This window comes from Vombatus ursinus, unplaced genomic scaffold (genome assembly GCF_900497805.2).
Source record: "Vombatus ursinus unplaced genomic scaffold, bare-nosed wombat genome assembly UNPS02005286.1, whole genome shotgun sequence".
Taxonomy (NCBI): domain Eukaryota; kingdom Metazoa; phylum Chordata; class Mammalia; order Diprotodontia; family Vombatidae; genus Vombatus; species Vombatus ursinus.
The window spans coordinates 16,119,990-16,141,751 of record NW_020945064.1 but is presented as its reverse complement, the minus strand read 5'-3'; the positions used below and the strand labels follow the sequence as shown (position 1 = coordinate 16,141,751).

General features: G+C 40.2%; 1 protein-coding gene across 3 annotated transcripts in view; it reads right to left on the bottom strand.

The window, feature by feature from the left end:
- GFOD2 (glucose-fructose oxidoreductase domain containing 2) overlaps nucleotides 1-21,762 on the bottom strand; it is a 65,173-nt gene that overhangs the window by 21,594 nt on the left and 21,817 nt on the right. For 2 of the 3 annotated variants that reach the window (XM_027847763.1, XM_027847764.1), the window contains exon 2: nucleotides 8,876-9,201. In XM_027847763.1, coding sequence (XP_027703564.1) covers nucleotides 8,876-9,134 — 259 coding nt within the window. In that variant the 5' untranslated portion in view covers nucleotides 9,135-9,201. Of the gene's footprint in view, nucleotides 1-8,875; nucleotides 9,202-21,762 lie in introns of those variants that run through there. The other variant, XM_027847765.1, reaches the window with a different exon arrangement.

Sequence of the window (21,762 nt, the reverse complement as noted above, 5' to 3'; positions counted from 1 at the left end):
AGACCTACATCTTCTAGAAGTAACACCAAAAAAAAAATTCATCATAGGGGATTGGAATGCTAAAGTCGGAAATCAAAGGATAACTGGGATAACAGATAAGTATGGCCCAGTAGTACAAAATGAAGCAGTTCAGAGACTAATAGTTTTGTCAAGATAACTCACTAGCCATAGCTAACACTTTTTTTCAACAACCCAAAAGGTGACTCTACACATAGACATCACCAGATGGTCAATACAGAAATCAGATTGATTATATACTTTGGAGCCAAAGATGGAGAGAAGCTCTACACAGTCAGTTAAAACAAGACCTGGTGCTGACTGTGGCTCAAATCATGAGCTTCTTATTACAAAATTCAGACTTAAATTGAAGAAAACAGGGAAATACATCAGATTGTATGGGTATGACCAAAATAATATCCTTCATGAATATGAAGTGGAAGTTACGAATAGAGTTAAGGAATTAGATCTGGTAGACAGAGTATCTAAAGAACTATGTAAAGAGGTTCACAATATTGTACAGAAAGCAGCAATAAAAAACATACCAAAGAAAAAGAAGAGAAGGAAAGCAAAATGGTTATCTGATGGGGCTTTACAAATATCTGAGAAAAGAGGGAAAGGGAAAGAAGAAAGTGAAAGATATACCTAAACTGAATGAATTCCAGAGAATAGCAAGGAGAGGTAAGGTTTTCTTCAATGAATAATGCAAAGAAATAGAAGAAAACAGTAGAATAGAAAAGAGCTCTCTTCAAGAAAATCAGAGATATCAAAATGCAAAAATGGGCATGATAAAAGACAAAAACAGTAGGAACTTAAGAGAAACAGAAAAGATAAAGAAGTGGCGAGAATATACAGAACTATACAAGAAAGATCTTAATGTCACCAATAACCATGATAGTGTGGTTATTGATCTAGAGCCACACACCCTGGTGAATGAAATCAATTGGGCCTTAGGAAGCACTGCTAATAATAAGGCTAGTGGAGGTAACAGAACTCCAGCTGAGCTATTTAAATTCCTAAAAGAAAACACGGCTATAGTGTTGCTCTCAGGAAGCCAGCAAATTTGGAAAACTCAACAATGGCCACGGGATTAGAAAAAAAATCAGTTTATACCCCAATCCTAAAGAAGGGTGATGCCAAAGAATGTTCAAATTACCAAATAACTGCATTCATTTTACACACCAGCAAGGTTTTGCTTATGATTCTGTAAGTCAGGCTTCAGCAATATGTGAATTGAGAATTACCAGAAGTGTGGGCTGGTTTTCAAAGAGGGAGAGGAACTAGAGACCAAATTGCCAACATTTGCTGGATTATGGCGAAAACAAGGGAATTCCAGAAAAACATCTACTTCTGCTTCACTGACCACACTAAAGCCTTTGACTGTGTGGATCACAACAAAATGTAACAAGTCCTCAAAGAGATGGGAGTACTAGATCATCCTACTAGTATCTCCTGAGGAGATGTGTATACAGGTCAAGAAGCAATAGTTAGAACTGAACATGGAACAAGTGATTGGTTTAAGACTGGGAAAGGAATATGACAAGGCTGTATATCATTACCTTATTTATTTTAACTTATATTCGAAGTACATCATGCAAAATGCCAGGTTGAACAAATCAAAAGCTGGAATTAAGGTTCCCAGGAGAAATATCAACGATCTCAGATAGGCACATGATACCACTCTAATGGCAGAAAGTGAAGAATTAAGAAGCCTCTTGACAGTGAAAGAGAATGTAAAAGCTGGCTTGAAGCTTAACAATAAAAAAGCTAAGATCACGGCAACTGGTCCCATCACCTCCTGGCAAAGAGAAGGAACAGAAATGGAAATAGTGTCAGATTTTACATTCTTGGGCTCAAAGATCACTGCAGATGGCAACTGCAACCATGAAATTAAAAGACACTTGCTCCTTGGAAGGAAAGCTACAGCAAATTTGCATAGCATACTAAAAAGTAGAAATAACACCTTTCTGACAAAGGCCCTTAGAATCAAAGCTATGGTTTTTCCCGTATGGCTGTGAGAGTGGGACTAGAAGGAAAGTTGAGCGCCACAGAATCCAAGCTTTCAAACTGTGATGTTGGAGAAGACTTTTGAGAGTCTTTTGGACAGCAAGGAGATCAAATCAGTCAATACTGAAATAAATTAATTCAGACTATTTCATTGGAGGGACAAATACTGAAGCTGAAATACTTCGGCCACATAATGAGAAGACAAGACTCACTGGAAAAGACTCTGATGTTGGGAAAGATTGAAGGCAAAAAGAGAAGGGGAAAGCAAAGGATGAGATGGGTAGTGTCATGGAAGCAATGAACATAAGCTTGGATTGTTTTTGGGAGATAGTGGAGCACAGAAGAGAGTTATGGTTCAGGGAGTCACAAGGAGTCAAGCATGACTGAATGAGAACAACAATGTGCCAAGAAGCGTGCTGAGTGCTTAAATAGAGTGAGAAACTAAGAATGACACCAAGATTAGAAGCATGAAACACTGGAATGATGGTGGTTTTAATAACGGTTTTTAAAATAATTTTAGAGGCATCAAGTTTAAGATGTCTCCAGGACATCCTCTTTGGGAAAAAAAAAAAGTCCCACAGACAATGAGTAATGCAGAACTGAAGCTCAGGGGAGAGAAAAGGGGTAGATATACATATCTGAGAGTCTGGGATCATAAAGATGATAGTTAAACCCAAGCAAACTGATGACTTTACCAAGAGAGAATATTGGGGGTGAAGAGGAGGTCTAGGACCAAACCTTGGAGAACATCCATTGTTTTTCTTTGAACTTCTTCATTGGTTCTATGTTGCAGCCTGCTCATAGCTACCATGAGCCTTTCCAGTTCCCTCTGTGTGGTACACATCTTTACTTTTTTGGAAGCAGTGGTTTCCTAGTTGCCATAGAGCAACACTGGTAAAATGTTTGTCCTGAAAAAGGTGGGCCTTTGCTATCATGGAAAGCTTAGTTTCAGGAAAAGTGCTTTGTCATTTTCAAAAAAAAAAAAAAAAAAAATACAGTCCACTTTCCTTCTCTTTTTTGTTTCTGGGCCCAGATATATGTCTTACTGTTTGTCCTAAGCATACACATTGTTGGATAAGCTCTATAGGGTGTCCATTCAAAATGCATGGTGAAATCTGTGCAATAAACATTCTTCATCCACTTGATCTTTCCTTTGTGTATGGATAGGCCAAACTCTTTTTTCAGTAATTACAGATCTATTCAAAAGGCTACAAAGTCTTGGAATTTAAGGCAATCAACACAACGTCATCCACAAGTAGAAGTATGTGGAGGACCTCACTATCCATAAGAAACAAGAATTCCCTACAGATAGTGAAGATAAATCCCTCAATCTGAATTTTGTGCTGTATTTCCTCCATTACAGTGGGGAGTAATTTTGAGTGCATCACAAAAGAACCTGTAAGGCGGCATTTTGTTTTACTGAGGTGGACACTTTTTAGTCATCAGCAAACTATGAGCACAATGGGACTATCATTCTCTACAGTTTTCAGTCAACTGTGAGACAGCAAAGATGTGATTCATTAATGAATATACTGACACCACCCCCCTTGAGAACTCCCTCAGTTCTTACGGAGATAACTCTCATAAAGACTTTGTATAGAGGGGAGAGCAGGCATTGAGATCAACAGCTATTAAGGTTCTCCCCTCCTTCAGATATCATGGAGATCAGTTCCTTGGTGTGTTTACAAATGTATTTCCCCTATACAGAAATGTAGTCAGGAAAAGCTGAGTTCAAATCCTTGTCTCAGATGTATACTAGCCGTGTGATCCTGTGTGGGTCTGTTTCCTCATCCGTAAAATGGGGATAATAATAGTATTTACCTCACAGTGTTGTTGTGAGGATCACATGGGACAATATTTGTAAAGCCCTTTGCAAACCTAAAAGGGCTTGAGAAATCCCAGCAGTGATTACTATTCTCATTGTGCACCTGAGCTGTTTTTCCCGCCTGTGTTATCTTTCGGGTCATTTCTAATATCTCTGTAAGTGATTCAGAGACAATGATGTCAAGATCCAAGTATGGAGGTTCTATTGGCCTTGATGGAAAAAAGTCCGTGTAGACGCATTTTGAAAATCTTTTCCATTTTTCTCCCGTTTGTGGTCCTCTTGCCATGTCCATCCCCACAGGCCCTGGGGATGACTCTACTAAACTGGCTCTCCTGGCAAGCTTTCTTCAACATGCTCTAACCCCCTGCTGCTCCTCACTGCTTTAAGAGATGTGACTGCTAACCGCTTTATAGTGTAGGAAACTGGGGTTCAGATAAGTGACCTGACTTGCCCAGGGCCACACTGGTAGTATGGGTCAGAATCCAAACTCAAAACTCTGGTTATCTGATTTCCAGACCAGTCTAGTCTGGCAAAGCAGAAGACAGTTATTCTATTTTATGATGACTCTGATGCCTTCCTTGCAAAGAGTTCAAAGTTCAGTCACCTATTAACTTCTTTCTCTTTACAACAGCCTGGTTAATTAGAGAGGGACAATTATTGTTATGCTCATTTTATATGCAAAGAACCTGAGTCCTAAAGTGGGTGACCTGCCATGCTTGTGACAGAGCAGAAAGCATAGAGACCACAGTCTTCCGACCCCTAGACTAGTCTAGTGCTCGGTCCACGACACCACTGCTATGGCAATCCTGTGGATTAAATTTTTAAAAGTAATTCACCTGGGCTCTCTGACCACAGCTAAACTGACACTGTCAAGATCAACTGAAAGAAAACAGTCACAGACTAGAGTTAACTAGTATTAGCTTCCAGGTCACTAAGGTCAGAACATATTCTGAGAGTGGTTTTTAGTACATTAACTTCCTGAGAGAAGATTTTTTTGGAGGAGGAAAAAAAATCTTTATATAGAACTACTACATAGGCTCTCCGACACCTTTGTTCTTCTTTCCTACTCCCTGTTTACACAAATGGGCCAAAATTGCAGAATTCTTACACACCAAGAACAGAAGGCACCTGACCAAAGATTACTGGGGAATTCTGTCACCTAGCACAGTGCCTGGTACTGGGCCGGGTCTAGCCACAGTCACTATACTCCTAAAAGGCAGCCAGGAAAATGGGGAAGCTCTTGAGCTGTGTGTCTGGTTGAACTACTGAATTCATCTGTGCTAGTTTGCACTTAAACAGTGTGGAATAAAATTTAGCCACGCCAACAAATTATTTTATTGTTAGAGGTAGAAAGAATTACAGACTTTATCATCTAGTTCAGGGCTTCTTAAACTTTTTCCACTCACAACCCCTTCAGCACTTCTTAAACTGTGGGTTGCAACCCACATTTTAAGAAACGTTGGTTAAATCTCCCCATTTTACATATGAGGAAACTGAAGCTCAGAAGGGAGGTGACTTGCTCAAGACCAAGCAGCAGAGTCTTACTTCAAACTCAGGTCCTCTGATTCTTAATTCTAGTGCTACTTTGTAAACTCACTTGGCCTCCTGAAGTCACCAGGTACAGGCTCCCTATGACATACAGGACAAACTATCAGCTCCACATTCTGGCATCTGAGGCTCCTCCATCTGGTGTCCACCTGCCTCTCTGGCCTTGTTTCACACTCCTGCCCTTCACACCCTGTGGCTCCAACCAAACTGAGTCCGTTAGGTCCTGATCTTGACTTGCCACCTCCCACCTCAGTGGAGAGTGTGTGTGTGTGTGTGTGTGTGTGTGTGTGTGTGTGTGTGGTCTCGAATTCAAGTGCATGCTCTAGCAGAGACTGACTCCCGGGCCTGGGGGCTTCCCTCATCCCGAGGGGCTGTTAAAGGCTTCCTCTTCCTCCATGCCTCAGCTCAGGTGCCACCTCCACAATGAAGTTGTACCGATCCCCTCAGGGGAATCTTCCCCTCCTGACACAAAACATTTTCTTAGAGTACTTTGTCTTGATTCCTCTCACACTGCACTACATCTCTAACTTCCCTAGCTTCCCAGACGACCACATCTTCGAGCTCTCTGTTGTTTTTCATCTTCATATTCCCAGAGCTAAGCAGAGGACCCCGTGTGTAAGCGCCACTACCTTGTGACTCTACTCTTCTAGTCCCTGAATGCTTAGAAATAGCACCCAGAATAAAGGCAACATTAGCTTGTAGGACAGGAGTGTCATCTTTAGAATGTTCTGAAAATTAAATTCTGAGAGTCTTAGAAATTTGTTAAAAAAAAAACTTTGAATCTAAGTAGTCATTATCTATAAAATCTGACAATAACATATTACCTTAGGACATCCCTTCTATCTTTTTAAATCTTATTTTTATTGATCTTTTGTTTTGATATCACCTTTATTTCCAGATATTTTGCCTCTTCTCCCAGTGTCATTCTTTATAACAAAGATTACAAAAAAAGAGAGAGAAATAAGCAATTCAAGAAAAGTAACTAATTAATGCACTGACAACTCTACTATAGTATTACTTAAGTTTTCATGCATTTTGTTCCTTGGTTCCCTCCAGTGAGATGGCAAATTCCTTGAGATAGGGACTGTTTTTTTTACTTCACTGTACATCCCCCACTGCCTGCCTCATGGGCCTTACTCTTAGTAGATACACAATAGGTGCTGATTTAACTTTATTTCTTATTACAGGAACTTTAGGAAGCAATTTTAAAAAGTTTTGCATGCCCCAGCTCAATGTATGATAGAATATCACTGAAGCACAAAGAATTCAAACTGTATCTCTGATCTGTTTTAGAACTTGAAAGTAAGACATCAATGAACTGGTGGGCTATTCTCCCAGAATCTGCTGGGGGATTTTGTGTCCTCAGAAAATAAAACAGTGAAATTTGCTTATAATAACATTTTTGTTAAACAATGGTATTTAGTAACACTGAGCAATAGTGACCTTACTAGTAACAGTCTCTATGGTGCTTCAGCATATAGAAATGGAAATACATACAAGCCAACTATGATAATAACCACCAGTCATCAGGCCACTGAATTCAGCAATATGGAGTAGAAATCAGAAGCAGGATAACAAAATCGCTAAAGGCATAGTTGCACAGAATCTCAAAGTTGAGATACACTATATATATGATATTTATACAGTTATTTGCATTTTGTCTTCCCTATTAGAATGTGAGCTCCTCAAGGACAAAGACCATGTTTTCACCTTTCCTTTGCCCCAGTCCTTAGACACCTAGGTGGATAGTGGATACAGCTTGGATAGGGCTTGAAATCAGGAAGACTGATCCTCTTGAGTTCAAATCCAGCCCCAGATACTTAACTAACAGTGTGACCCTTTGCAAGTCACTTCACCCTGTTTGCCTCAGTTCCTCATCTATAAAATGAGCTGGAGGAGGAAATGGCAAACCACCCCAGTATCTTTGCCAAGAAAACCCCAAATTGGGTCATGAAGAGTCAGACATGATGAACAACTACAATGACAAAAACTGCCCCAGTCCTTAGCACAATGAAAGGCATATAGTAAGTGTTTAACACACTGGGTTAAAAGGGTCATCGGGGGGGCAGCTAGGCGGCACAGTGGAAAGAGCACCGGCTCTGAAGTCAGGAGTACCTGAGTTCAAATCTGGCCTCAAACCAAACACTTGAAACTTACTAGCTGTGTGACCCTGGGCAAGTCACTTAACCCCAATTGCCTAAAAAAAACAAAAACAAAAACAAAACAAAACAAACAAAAAAAGTGTCCTTGGATCAGCCTTTGCTTGAACTGCCTTTTGCATTACAAACTGCACTGTCAATAACTGGAGATCTTTCTGACTTATGCCTGTTTTTAGTCCATCTACGCGGAAACAACAGGAGCCTCGGAATCAGAAGTCCGGAGTTCTAGTATTGAGGCAGCACAAAAACAGAGCTGGCTTTGGGGTCAAGGGTTCCAAGTTCAAATCCTGGCTCTACCTTGGTCATGTCATGATCTCTGTGGGCCCCAGTTTTCCCAACTGCAAAATGAGAGGGCTGGACTAGATGATCATCACGGTCTCTTCCTGCGCTATCTGACCTTTATGAGGGTGATGAAACATGCTATCTACTCTAGACAGAGAGGTGAGGGGTTCAGACGGAGGCTCGTGGTTTTGGGCGGCTTTTTCTGGACGTGGCAAATGGTGCCAAATGCTTCTGCAATGCACTTTGTTCTTCCTGTTTCTCAATGAAGGAGGAGAGTGGAGAGGGAAGAAGAGGTTGGGAGGGAGAGAATTCAAACCAGAAAATAAAACAGAGCATCATTTAAAAAAGTAAATCCCTTTTAGATCTCAGATCTACCCCCAGCATTGCCACTTCCTAGGTGAATGTGATCTTAGGACTAAATTGACCCTAAGGTCACTTCCAGCTCTGAGGCTCCATGAAGTCACAGAGAATACAGATTCTCTAACCTATAGGGCAGAGCCCCATCAGGGGGGAATGTTTTCTCATGAACATTTTCTAGCCCAGGACTTTAGTGGCAAGACAAACGTACTGACTTCAAGCAATGGCACCTTTCTAAAAGGCACAAGTGCAGCTGAAGTTTTTATACCATCCTGATACACCCCAGGGTGATACGTTCTGGATCCCTGGCACACTTACACTTTCACACTGACTGAAAGGGAGGGGAAAGAATGCTGTACTGGAGTGAGGAGACTCAGCTTTAAAATCCAGCTGGTATATCCTCATTACTTAATTTCTCTGAATCTCAGCTTCCTCATCTATAAAACAGGGATAAACAATACTAGTACTACCCAAGGTTACTTTTAGGAAAATGATTTGTTGACCTTGAAGAGCTCTGTAAACACTAGTTACTACTACTACTACTGAACATTTTGGATTGAGAAGGAAAAAAGGGCATGCCGGTTGACAACCTGTACACACACCCATTAAGGTGTCTGGTAATGTTTCAAGCACTGAAAAAGAAATAGTTAAAACCAATCTATGCCTTTTTGGGGGGCCTGATGGATAAACCTCACTGTACCTAGAGCTTTCACAGCTATCTGTCGAGTGAGTGGAGGGGGGATGTTAATGCAAACCAGATCCACATCCTGGTGCAGCAAGACGTCGTCTGTCCGGCTGGTGTGGAAGGAAATGCTCATCTCTTCAGCAAGCTGCTTTGCCTCTTCTTCAGTCCTGCCCCACAGTGCCTCAATGGTGAAGCCTTCAGCTCTCAGCAACGGGACCAGAACCCGAGCAGAGCTGCCAGTCCCAAAGACTCCGACTCCCGGAAGCAGTTTCATCCTGGCTTCACCAATTCATCTCTTTCCTAGGGCCTCACTCCTCATGCTCACAGACCAACCAAGGCTCCTAAAACAGCAAGAACGTTACACCTCGTTATCAGCAGAAAAGACAATGATCAACAGCCACTTTCTGACTCATTTGGAATCAATGTTGCTAGTTCACAGGATTTAGACCTAGAAAGTAATTTAGAAACCATCTCAATTACACCCTCCTGTTTTATAGATATGGAAACTAAGGCTCCAACAGGTAAAGTGACTTGCCCCAGTCGCACTGACAGTAAGCATGTTGGATGGGATTCAGTCTACAATTCTCACTACTATAACCAGTCAAGCAACAAAAAATTTATTAAGTGTTTACCACAGGCAGCAAGGAGGCAGTGGACAAAGCCCTGGATCTGGAGTCAGGAAGGCTTGGGTTCAAATCTGGTCTCAAACTTACTGTGTGACCTTGGACAAGTCATTTAACTTCTGCCTGCCTCAGTTTCCTCATATGTAAAATGAGGGATAATAATAGTATCTGGATCCCACGGTTGCTTTGAGAACATATGCAAACTTTAAAACACTCACAGATCCTAGTTGTTGCTATTATTTATGTACCTGGCACTGTTCCAGGAGGATACAAAGAAGGGCAAACATGTGGCACCTATCTTTAAAAAGCTCACATGCTAATGGAGAGACAACATAAATAATTAGGTACACACAAGACATATACAGAGGAGATGGAAGGCAATTTGAAAGGGCCGAGCATTAGCAGCTAGAGGACTAGGAAGGGCCTCTTTTTTTCCCCCCTTGATAATTAATTTATTTATTCTTAGTTTTCAACATTCACTTCTACAAGATTTTGAGTTTTGAATTTTCTCTCCCTCCCACTCCTCTTCCCTTCCCAAGACAGCATGCAATCTGATACAGGCTCTACTTATACATTCATATTAAATGTATTTTCCCATTAGTCATAATGTAAAGAACAATTAGAACTAATGGGAGGAACCACAAGAATGAAGCAATAAAACAAAACAACAAAGGAAAAGGAGAGCAAATAGTCTGCTTCCACACGCAATCAGACTCCACAGTTCTTTCTCTGGGTGTGGACAGCAGTTTCTATTGTGAGTCTTTTGGAGTTGTCTTAGATTCTTGCACTGCTGAGAAGGGCCAGGTCCATCAAAGTCAGTCATCACACAGTGTGGCTGTTACTGTGTACAATGTTCTCCTGGTTCTGCTCACTTCACTCAGCATCAGATCATACAAGTCTTTCCAGGTTTTACTGAAGTCTACCTGCTCATCATTTCTTATAGCACAATAGTATTCCATTACATTCATATACCACAACTTATTCAGCCATTCCCCAGTTAATGGGCATCCCCTCAATTTCCAATTCTTGGCCACCACAAAAAGAGCTGCTCTAAATATTTTTGTACATGTGGGTCCTTTTCCCATTTTTATGATCTCTTTGGGATACAGACCTAGAAGTGGTATTGTTGGGTCAAAAGGTATGCACATTCTCATAGCCCTTTGGGCATAGTTCCAAATTGCTCTCCAAAATGGCTGGGACAGTTCACAACTCTACCAACAATGCATTAGTGTTTCAAGTTTCCCACAACTTCTCTAACATTTATCATTTTCCTGTTTTGTCATGTAAGCCAATCCGATAGGTGTGATGTGATGTGGTACTTTAGAGTCATTTTGATTTGCATTTCTCTAATCAATAATGACTTAGAACATTTTTTCATATGGCTATAGTTTTAGTTTCTTCCTCTGAAAACTGCCTGTTCATATCCTTTGACCATTTGTCAACTGAGGAATGACTTGTATTCTTATAAATTTGACTCAGTTCTCTATATATTTTAGAAATGAGGCCTTTATCAGAGATACTGGTTGTAAAAATTCTTTCCCAGTTTTCTGCTTCCCTCCTAATCTTGGATGCCTTGGCTTTGTTTGTACAAAAACTTCAATTTAATGTAATCAAAATTATCCATTTTGTATTTCATAATGTTCTCTATTTCTTGTTTGGTCATAAATTCTTCTCTTCTCCATAGATCTGAAAGGTAAACTATTTCGTGCTCTTCTAGTTTGCTTATAGTATCCGTCTTTATATCTAAATCCTGTACTCACTTTGACTTTATCTTGATACAGGGTGTAAGATGTTGGTCTATGCCCAGTTTCTGCCATACATTTTTCCAGTTTTCCCAGCAGTTTTTGTTAAATAGTGATTTCTTAGGGAAGGGCCTCTTTAAGCTTGACAGGATTTGAGCTGAGTCCTGAAAGAAGCCAGGGCAGACAGGAGGGGGAGAAAGGGGAGACAGAGCATTCAAGGCCAGAGAGACCACTTGTATCCAGGCACAGAATCAAGAGGAGTGTTTAAGTGGGCCAGTATTGCTACATCAGGAAGTCTGTGATGGAGAATAACGTGTAAGGAGAATGGAGGCTTCCTTATGAAGGGCCCAGGATCAGAAGAGCTTTACATGTCAAACAAAACAGCTTATATTTGATCTTCGAAGTAACAAGGAACCACTGGTGCTCAATGAGAAGGGAGCTAATTAAATGAGACCAATGCTTTAGAAAAGCAACCTGAGCAGCTCAGGACTTCAGTAGGGAGAGACTTGAGCAAAGAGACCAGTTAGAAGGTTATTGCAATAGCCCAAATAAGAGGTAATGAAGGTGGAGAGAAAGGATAGATACAAATAAAACAGAAGATGTGAAGGTATAAAACAACAAGATTTGGCAACTGATTAGATATGTGTGGTAAGCGAAGAGTATGAGGGGCAAGGATGACACCAAGGCTATAAAACTTTTCTTCTACAATTCTTCTATTTACTATTTTCCATACTGCTAGCTAAGTAGTGTTTTTTCCCCACTGCTGTTCTAATCAGGGACTCCATTTCAAATAATACTAATTCTTGGGCTTTAATAGATATTTTTAATATATTAAGGAAAAATCAATTTATTTCTAAGCTTTCTAGTGTCTTTAACATAAATAAATGTACTTTGTCAAATGCTCTTTCTGTGTCTACTGATGTAACATGATTTTATTAGTTTTGTTATCAACACAGTCTATTATCTTTGTAGTCTCCCTAATGTTGACCCAATCTGCATTCTTGGTATAAATCCAGTCTCTACCAGTCTAGTAACCCAGTCAAAAAAGAAAATATTGGCCTGCAATGACCTATTGTTGATAAAGCCATGCTGAACTTGACTGATGCCACAACTTCCTTTGTTAAACCATCACAAACAATACCTTTTAAAATGTGTTCTAAAAAAAATATGCTCTACAGGAAAGTAGAAAATTGGGGGGAAATTTTATATAGTCAGTTTATCCAATAAAAGCCTCACATTTCAAATATATACAGAACTGAGTCAAATTTATAAGAATATGAAGCATTCCTCAATTAATAAATGGTCAAAGGATAAGAATAGGCAGTTTTTGGAAAAAGAAATCAAAGCTATATATAGTTATATGAAAAAATGCTCTAAATCATTATTGATTAGAGAAATACAAATTAAAACAACTCTGAGGTTATCATCTCACACCTATTAGATTGACTAAAATGAGAGGAGAAAATGACAAATATTAGAGGGGATATGGAAAAATTGGGATACTAATACACTGTTGGTAAAACTGTGAACTGATCCAATCATTCTGGAGTGCAAACTGGAATTATGCCCAAAGAGTTATAAAACTGTGTATTCCCTTTGACCCAGCAATATCTAGCAATAGGTGATCAGGGAAAAAGGAAAAGAACCTATATGTTCTTTTTTTTTCTTAATTTAATTTTTTTTTGTTACATTTGAGTTCCAAGTTGTTTGCCTCCCTCCCTCCTTCTCAAACCCACACTAGAGCAGGCCAACAACACAGATATACATGTGAAACTATAAAATACATGGTTCCATATATCAGTTCTTTCTCTGGAGGTAGACAGTATCTTTCTTTATAGGTCCTTTGTAGTTGAAACATGTATTTTCTAAAATATTTATAGCAGCTCTCTTTGTGGTGGCAAAGAACTATAAAGTGAGGGGATACCTACCAACTGGAGAATGGCTGAATAAGTTGTGGTATATGATTGTGAGGGAATACTACTCTGCCATAAGAAATGATGAGCAGGTTGGTTTTAGAAAAGCATGGAAAGACTTGCACAAAATAATAAAGAGTGAAAGGAATAGAGCCAAGAGAACTTTGGATACAGAAATAGCAATATTGTTCGAAGAATAATTGGGAATTATTAAGTTTTCCTGAGTTATATGATAATTAAAATCAACTACGAAGGACTTATGAAGGAAAACACTGTCCACCTTCAGAGAAAGAAGTAATATATGGAAGTATGTATTGGATGGTTCCACATATATAGGTATATCAAACGTTGGCCTGGGGTTGGGAGGGAAGGAGGGAGGGAGACAACTCAGAATGCAAAATGTAACAAAAAAATAAATAACATTTTAAAGTGACCTATAATGGCTATATTTTTCTAGGAATTGAGGCTAAGTATACCAACTTACTGTTGGCAGATTTCACTCTCCTTTTTTTTTTTTGAGTATCAGGACATTTTACCTTTCCAGTCCTATCACACCTTTCCTATTCACCATAATCTCTCAAAGATCATAGGCAGTGGTCAGCACTGTATCTGTCAGTCTCCGCAGTGCTTAGCACAGGCCTGGCACATAGTAGGCACTCAGGAATGCTTGTTGACGTCTGGTTGACTTGAATTCACACCTGCCAGGTACTCTCTTACTATATCCTTACTTATGTTAGGTTTCAACTCTATTAACCATTTTTGTTCTGTTATTTAAATTTAAAAAGCAAAATTTAAAAAATGAATATTTCTGCCTTCTCTTATCCATTACCATTATGGCATTTCTGGGTGGTCCTATCTCCCTTATTTGATCTTTTCCCTAAAGGCCTTTTTTGGTGACTTTATAGGTATTCTAGGAAACTGAATATTAAGAATCATCTAATCAATGGATAAGTAAAATGTTAACTCAATTTTGTAGTTGTTAAACATCTATGAACATGATAGCCCAGAAAAAGGATTGTTATTAGGTATAAAGGTATTGTCCTTAAAGGCAAAATCAGAGGACAGAATCAGGCTAGAAGTTACAGAAAGGTATAATTTGACAACTTCCTAAAAATTAGCACTGTCCACAGGAGGTAGTGAGGTCACCACCACTAGAGATCTGCAAGTGAAAGCTAGAGGATCACTGTCAGGTATATTTTAGATAGCCAAACATTAATAACTTTAGAGGTAGAAGGGCTGTCAGAGTGCAGTCCCCTCATTTTATAGATAAGGCTAGGAAGCCCACAGAGTTTAAGTAATTTGCCCAAAGTCTCCCAAGTAATAAATGACAGATTCAAAATTTGAACCCAAGCCCCCTAACTCCAAATCCAATACTCTTTCTACTGTATCACACTGCCTCTTAGATCCCTTCCAGATCCAAGATTCTGTCACTTGATGTCATTTTTGGCTTCTCAGAATTGAACCCTACAGCTCTACACTTTCCCCTTTTCACTCAACTGCCTTTCCTCATTCCATATTTCAGCAGCAGAAAGCAGTAATTCTTAATGGAGTTTTTTGCTATTTAAAAAAATTTATTTAGTATTTTCTCCCCAGTTACATGTAAAAAGAATTTATTTATTTATTTATTTATTCATTTGTTTGTTTTTTGGACAATTGGGGTTGTGACTTGCCCAGGGTCACACAGCTAGTGAGTGTCAAGTATTTGGTCTGAGGCTGGATTTGAACTCAGGTCCTCCTGACTTCAGGGCCAGTGCTCTATCCACTGTGCCACCTAGCTGCCCCAAAAACATTTTTTAACATTCATTTTTAAAACTTTGAGTTCCAAATTCTCTCCCTTCCTTCCTCCCTACCACCACTCATTGAGAAGGTTATACTTATGCAGACATGTAAAGCATTTTCACATTTGTGAAAGAAAACAAAGACCAAAAAAAAAAAAAACCCTCAAGAAAAATAAAGTTAAAACAGTATGTTTCAATCCGTATTCAGACACCATCGCTTCTTTCTCTGGGGAGGGATAGCATTTTTCATCATAAGTACTTCTGAATTGTCTTGGGTCATTGTACTGATGAGAATACCTAAGCGGATTCACAGCTGATCATCGTACACTATTGCTGCTACTGTGCACCCAGTACAATCCACTTTGCATCAGCTCATGTAAGTCTTTCCAGGTTTTTCTGAGAGCATCCCGCTCATCACTTCTTACAGCACAATGGTATTCCATCATAATCACATAACATAATTTATTCAGCCATTCCCCAGTTGATGTGCATCCCCTTGATTTTCAATTCTTTGCTACTAGAAAAGAGGTGCTGCAAATATTTTTGTACAAGTAGGTTCTTTTCGTTTCGGTTTTTTATCTCTTTTGGGATATAGAACCTAGTAGCGATATTGCTAGGTCAAAGGGTATACATTTTATAGTTCCCCTTTTATAGTTCCAAATTGCTTTACAGAATGGTTCAATCAGTTCACAACTCCACCAACAGTGCATTACTGTCTCATTTTCCCACATCCCCTCCAACATTTGTCATTTTCCTTTTCTCTCCTATTAGCCAATCTAATAGGTATGAGGTAGTACCTCAGAATTATTTTAATTCGTATTTTTCCAATCAATAGTTAGAGCATTTTTTCATACAGCTATAAATAGCTTTGATTACTTCATCTGAAAACTGTTCATATCTTTTGATCATTTATCAATTGGAGAATGGCTCTTACTTTTATTCTCTATATGTTTGAGAAATGAGGCCTTTATCAGAGGGACCAGAAAAAGACTATTTTAATTGTATGGGGTGAAGGCAAAAGTCAAGTGTACGTAACGGTGGAGGCAATCCTGGGGCACCGTGTACAGAACAGGGCAACATCCTTCTTATAGGTAAATCAATATGCTTTGTGCATCTAAATTACAAAAAGGGAGGTTGTGTGGCAGGAGGCATCTCCCTTCACAGAACATCTCTCTTCAATCACAGGAACATTCATCAGGAGAATCCCCTTCCACCACTAAAAGGCTTCTCTCTTTTCCCACCTTTTCCATCATTATGCACTCCTCACCCCCTACTCTGCAGGCATTTCTCTTCCTGAAAACCAAAAAAGTCACCCTAACTTCATTGCTAGCCCTCAGTTTAACTAGGGGAACATAACACACTCATTTCTCTCCTCTTCTTCTCTTCCTTCTGTGCACTCTCCCATTTTGTAATTTAGATGCATAAAGCATATTGATTTACCTATAAGAAGGATGTTGCCCAGTTCTGTACACGGTGCCCCAGGCATGCCTCCACCATTACATACACCTGACTTCTTCCTTCACCCCATACAGTTAAAATAAAGTCTTTTCTGGTCCCTCTGATAAAGGCCTCATCTCTCAAACATATAGAGAATAAAAATAAGAGCCATTCCCCAATTGATAAATGCAGTGGATAGAAAGCCGACTTTGGAGATGGAAAGACTCATTAATCTACTGCCTCTGACAAAGACTGGACTATATGACCCCTGGACCAGTCATTTAACCTCTCAGTCCTCTGAGCAACCCTCTAAGACTACATATGTTGCCCAGGACTAACACGGAAATATGTTTTGCATGATTTCACATGTACAACTGATATCACATTTCTTGCTTTCTCAGTGGGGAAAGAGGCAGGAGAGTTCAGAACTAAATTTAAAAAAATGAATGTTAAAAATAAACATTTTTTTTAAGACTATATGTTGCAGAGAAGGTCCTTACCTGCAATGGAAAAGGGAGCTTCCTTATCTGAAAGTTCCATGTAACAATGAAGTCCAGTTTCTATTCCTACTATCAATAATATTTTAATAACTGTATTCAATATAATTGCTTTCTTTTGTATTCCTATGTATTTCATACATTTAAAAATATTATTCTGAGAAGGGGTCTATAGGCTTGACAAGACTGCCAAAGGGGCCATGATACATAAAAAGGGTAAGAATGCTTGATCTCCTCACACAATTACCCTATTATCTGTCATTTGGACTACTGCAGTACCCTTGCTGGTTTCCCTGAATCCCGCCTCTCTCCTCTTTAGGCCCACTCCCACATAACTGTCCAATTTATCTTCCTCCAATGCAGGTCTGACATCACTCCCCTGTTTAAGGAGTTTCAGTGGCTCTCTGCCTCCAGAATCAAATACAAACCCCTCTGGTATTTAAAGATTTTCAGAATTTACGACTGGAATTCTTTTCCTCATCTCCATCTCATGGCTTTCCTCAAGCCACTGTTAAAATCCCACCTTCTAAAAAAAGCCTTTGCCGAGCCCTCTTAATTCTAGTACTTTTTCTATGTCAATTGTGTCCAGTTTACCCGTACGCAGCTTAATTGTACCTAGCTATTTTAATGTTGTCTCCTCCACTAGCTTCCTTAGCACAGTGCCTGGTCTGTGGCAGGTGAGACTGCACATCCCTCTCAGGAGTTCTACCCTTAAGCCAAGCTGCCCTGCCTGCTGTAGTCTCCACGTCCTTGCACAGGCAGCCTCCCAGGCTGGGAATGCTTGCCTTCCTCACCTCTGCCCCGGGAACACTTAGCTCCCTTCAAGGTTTGGTTCAGTTAGAGCTCCTTCAAGAAGCTTTTCTTTAATGCCCCAACTGAAATAACTTTGTACTTCTTTTTGTAAGTATCGCGTAATTACTTCTCTGTGAACACAATAATCATCGCTAGCATTTATTGCATTTGCCCAGGCTCCCACTTCAGGCCCCAAGTTGCATTCTCTGGGCCACTCACTGAGCTGCACACGGCACTCTCCAAGAGCAGAGACTTCCTCATTTTGCACCGGTACTTCCAGTACCAACACTAAGCCTGGCACATTGAAGGGGCTCAATGACAAACACTGGCTGATCATGTGTTCTTTCTGCTCCACCACGGCACTTCTCTCCCACCTTGGTACAAGCTTAGATGGAACTTGTTCAGGCTGCTTGGCCAGGAAGAAAGGGCAAACAATTACTTTGGTGGCTGTACTATTAGTTTAGAAAAACAAAAATTAATATAGAAAATATTAATAATTAATAATAGAACTACTAAATGATCCATTTTGATTCCTCTCTCATTTCTAAGCACAGCCATTTGATGGGGTGATAGGCTTCACTATATCTTACACTTTTGGAGTTAGATGTGGTTCCTGGTTGTTATAAAAACAGTAAAATATTTGAGAATAGGCACCCAGTAAACCTTGTTTGAAAATGTTCCTATCCATTCCCCTTTAGCATCTAGTGAAAAGGCAGAAAATAATGTTGACAGAGGGCAGGCCCCTCCCTGGCTCTACTGGCTTCACAAACATACACACTGACTCATTTCCTCTCACCTCCCCTATGGAACCGCACCTGGTTGGACAATTGCTACTTTACAGATGGGCACTGGTTAGAGGCAACATAAGCAACCCTAAATCAAGGCAGAAAGCATATATTAGGCACCTTCTCTGTATTAGAATGGTCCTGATTTAGAAACTGGGACTTAAGGATTCCATTCTTCCTAAAATGGCAGGATACTTTCTGTCAATATAACTCATTAAACCTTTGACGCTCAATACACAAAGTGGAAAGGGCAGGTGATATCATAGGAAGAGCTTAGTGTTAGAAAACCTGAGTTAAAAGGAATCCTATAATTAAGAGTTCGAACAGACCTTAAATACTATCTCATTTTATCAGAAAAGAGAACTAGGGGTCATAAAAGTGAAAGGGCTTCGTACAAAGGTCACACAGAGAAGAAACATTCCTTGACTGTCGAGTTAAATTGCAATTCCATAATCTATCAGCTGGGAGATCTTAGGCAAGTTCCTCATCTTTAAATTGGGGGACTGCTTGAGGGAGCAGGAACCTAGAGATCATCTAATTCATACCCCTCTATTATACATAAAAGGGGTGCTCATGAAGGTAGGGCTCCCTCTCTAATGGAGATTTTAGTTTGGCACTAACAAGGGAAGAGAGTCTCTCTAGACCTCAGTGTCTTCAACTGTAAAACGAAGGGGGTTAGCTCAGTTCTATACGCTATATCTAAAACTTTTACATTTGAAGAATACCACTTATACCCATTCATAAATATTGGAAATACCTTCAAAAGGGCATTTGTGTGTAGGAGTGGGTAGATTATCAAATAATACATTGGAGAGGCAGCATGGTGTTGTATATGGAGAATTGGCCTTGGAATCAGAAAGATCTGGGTTCAAATCCTGCCTCTGACCCTGGGCACTTAATCACTTAGTGTCCCATGCAACTCTATGGCTCTAAGTAGCAGAGCAGGTGCTTCCAAGCATTGGCTTTCTTTACCAGAGGTTCCCTATACCAGTGAAACCACAGGTCTGATAAAAAGCAAATTTTGCTCGTGGGCAAGGAATTAGAATTTGGTGTGATACACCACTAGTCTTTCTGCAGTACCAACAGGAGCAGTGTGGAATCCTTTGGGGGAAAAGAAATGGCCATAAGTCATTTTATCAGCTACCAAAAGCACTGCTTTCTGTAAGACCCTCTTTCATGATGCTGCTTGTGGTCAGAAGCCTCACAAGCGTCCACTGTGGATGAAACAGCACCATGCTCAGCCCTAAATTCATAACTGGCTTGTTCATGTAGATAATGTGCTCAGCTGACCACAAATCAGCATGCCAAGGACAGTTTCAGGAATGAAAAAGAAATCCCAGGAAACCAGTGATATAAACTAGGCTCTACAACTGACCTGATCAGACTATCAATCCCATCCTACTAAAAATCTTAGAATCCATTAATAGATTCTAAAATGTTGATGTTTTGTTTAAAGCCTTTTTTATTAAAAAAAATCTAAAAAACACCTTGTAAAATTACTTTTTAAACAACCCTTGTAGGTTTTGGGAGTCATTGGTATTTAGGATAGGAGCTCTTAATCTTGGGTGTGTAAACTTGTTTTTAAAATACTTTGACAATTATATTTCAGTACAATTGGTTTTCCTTGTAATTCTGTGAATTTTATTTCATAAATATAAAAATATCATTCTCAGAAAGGGAGCATAGGCTTCACCAGACTGCCAAAGGGCTCCACGTCCTTAAGTTCCCTCAATTTAAAAACTGATCTAGAACATGGCTGACGCTATGAGAACAAATGAACTTTGAAGGGAAGGAGTCCAAACAGACAACTGAAGGTGCAGACTGAGCCAAACTTCTCTGTAAATAAATGGCATTTGAAGACTAGTCAGTCATTTCCCTGGGTGTGCTACTGAGTCTGAGGTATTATCTAGGGAACTATGAATGGTGCAGTCAAGCCAGAACTGCCCATCAAAACCTCTTAGCATGGCTAATCCACTGCCAGGATTTCCTTCTGGGAAAGAAATAGAAACACTCTGTCTACATCCCTGGTATACCAGAGCCTATCTGAGCCCTGCAGACCTAAAGCTGGGTTCTACCTCCAAGAGTCATGCCTGTCAAAGCCCTTAAGCCCTTAAGAAGCATCAGACACACCAAAGGGATAGAAGCACCACACCCTACCTGCCACCACCAGTTCCCTTCAATGGGACTACCACTTAAAGGAAAATGGATATGTTCATTGACAGGAATAGTCTGGGAGAGTAGTTTGCACATTGGGAATTTTCCTTTCATTGAAGTCAATTTCTTTAGACTTAGCTAGAGACAAACAGTAAGCTAGAGACAACATTCCAAAACAGAAACACCAGGAGACTCATTCCTGAATGAGACGGGCAGCTTTGTATGTGTATGTGGGACCCATATTTACCCTCCTTTCCCTTATTTGTACTCTGTGGCCTGGAGCTGCAGTACCAGACAAATACTCCACCTCTCTTATTCCCTTTCCACAATTTGAAGGCAAATATGGTTTGAGAATTCCCTAACTACACTGAAGAACTGGGACGTGAGGGGGAAGAGACTGGCAAGACGATTAAAGACAAAAGGCTCCAAGTAGGAGTACTTAACATTTTTCCTTTCATTGGTGCTATGGTCAATAAACTGTGTAGTCACAGTGTATGGTGGATGGAGGGGAGGGGGTCATTCAGATAGAGAGGTGGGGAGAGGACGATTCAAGATGTGGGAGCAGAGGCTAGAGCCAGAGATTTCCTACTTCGATATTTAAGTCATATTACAAAAGCTGCTGGAGTCAGGAAGGCCTGAGGTCATACCCTGCCTCAGACACTTACTGGGTGGGTAACCCTGGGCAAGTCACTTCTGTCTGCCTTGGCTTCCTCATCTGTAAAATGGAGGCGACAGCAGCACTTACCTCCCATAATTGTTGTAAGGATCACGTGAGATGCTGCTTAATAAATGCTTTTCCTTCCTTATTACTGTTATTATCACCCCGAGCACAAGTACAGGTTTAACTTAATGCCACTTACCGCAGCTGTGCCGCCGCAATGGGGGGCTGCCCCAGCATGGGCAGGAAGAGTGTACTTTGGTGACCAGAGGGGACAACTTCTTCAGGCAGGCACCCAAGAAACGGGCGAGAAGATCAGCCGACAACCCACAAAGAGTGCCGGCTGGTGGGCAAAGCAGGGAGTGCGCTCCCTCTCTGGATGATTACTAGAGTTACAATATTGCCTTGTGAAGGCAGTGCATGACCTGATTTAGGATGCCTACACAACGGGATGCCTCAAGGGTCACAGGCCTCTACTACTACTACTACTACTACTACTACTACTACTACTACTACTACTACT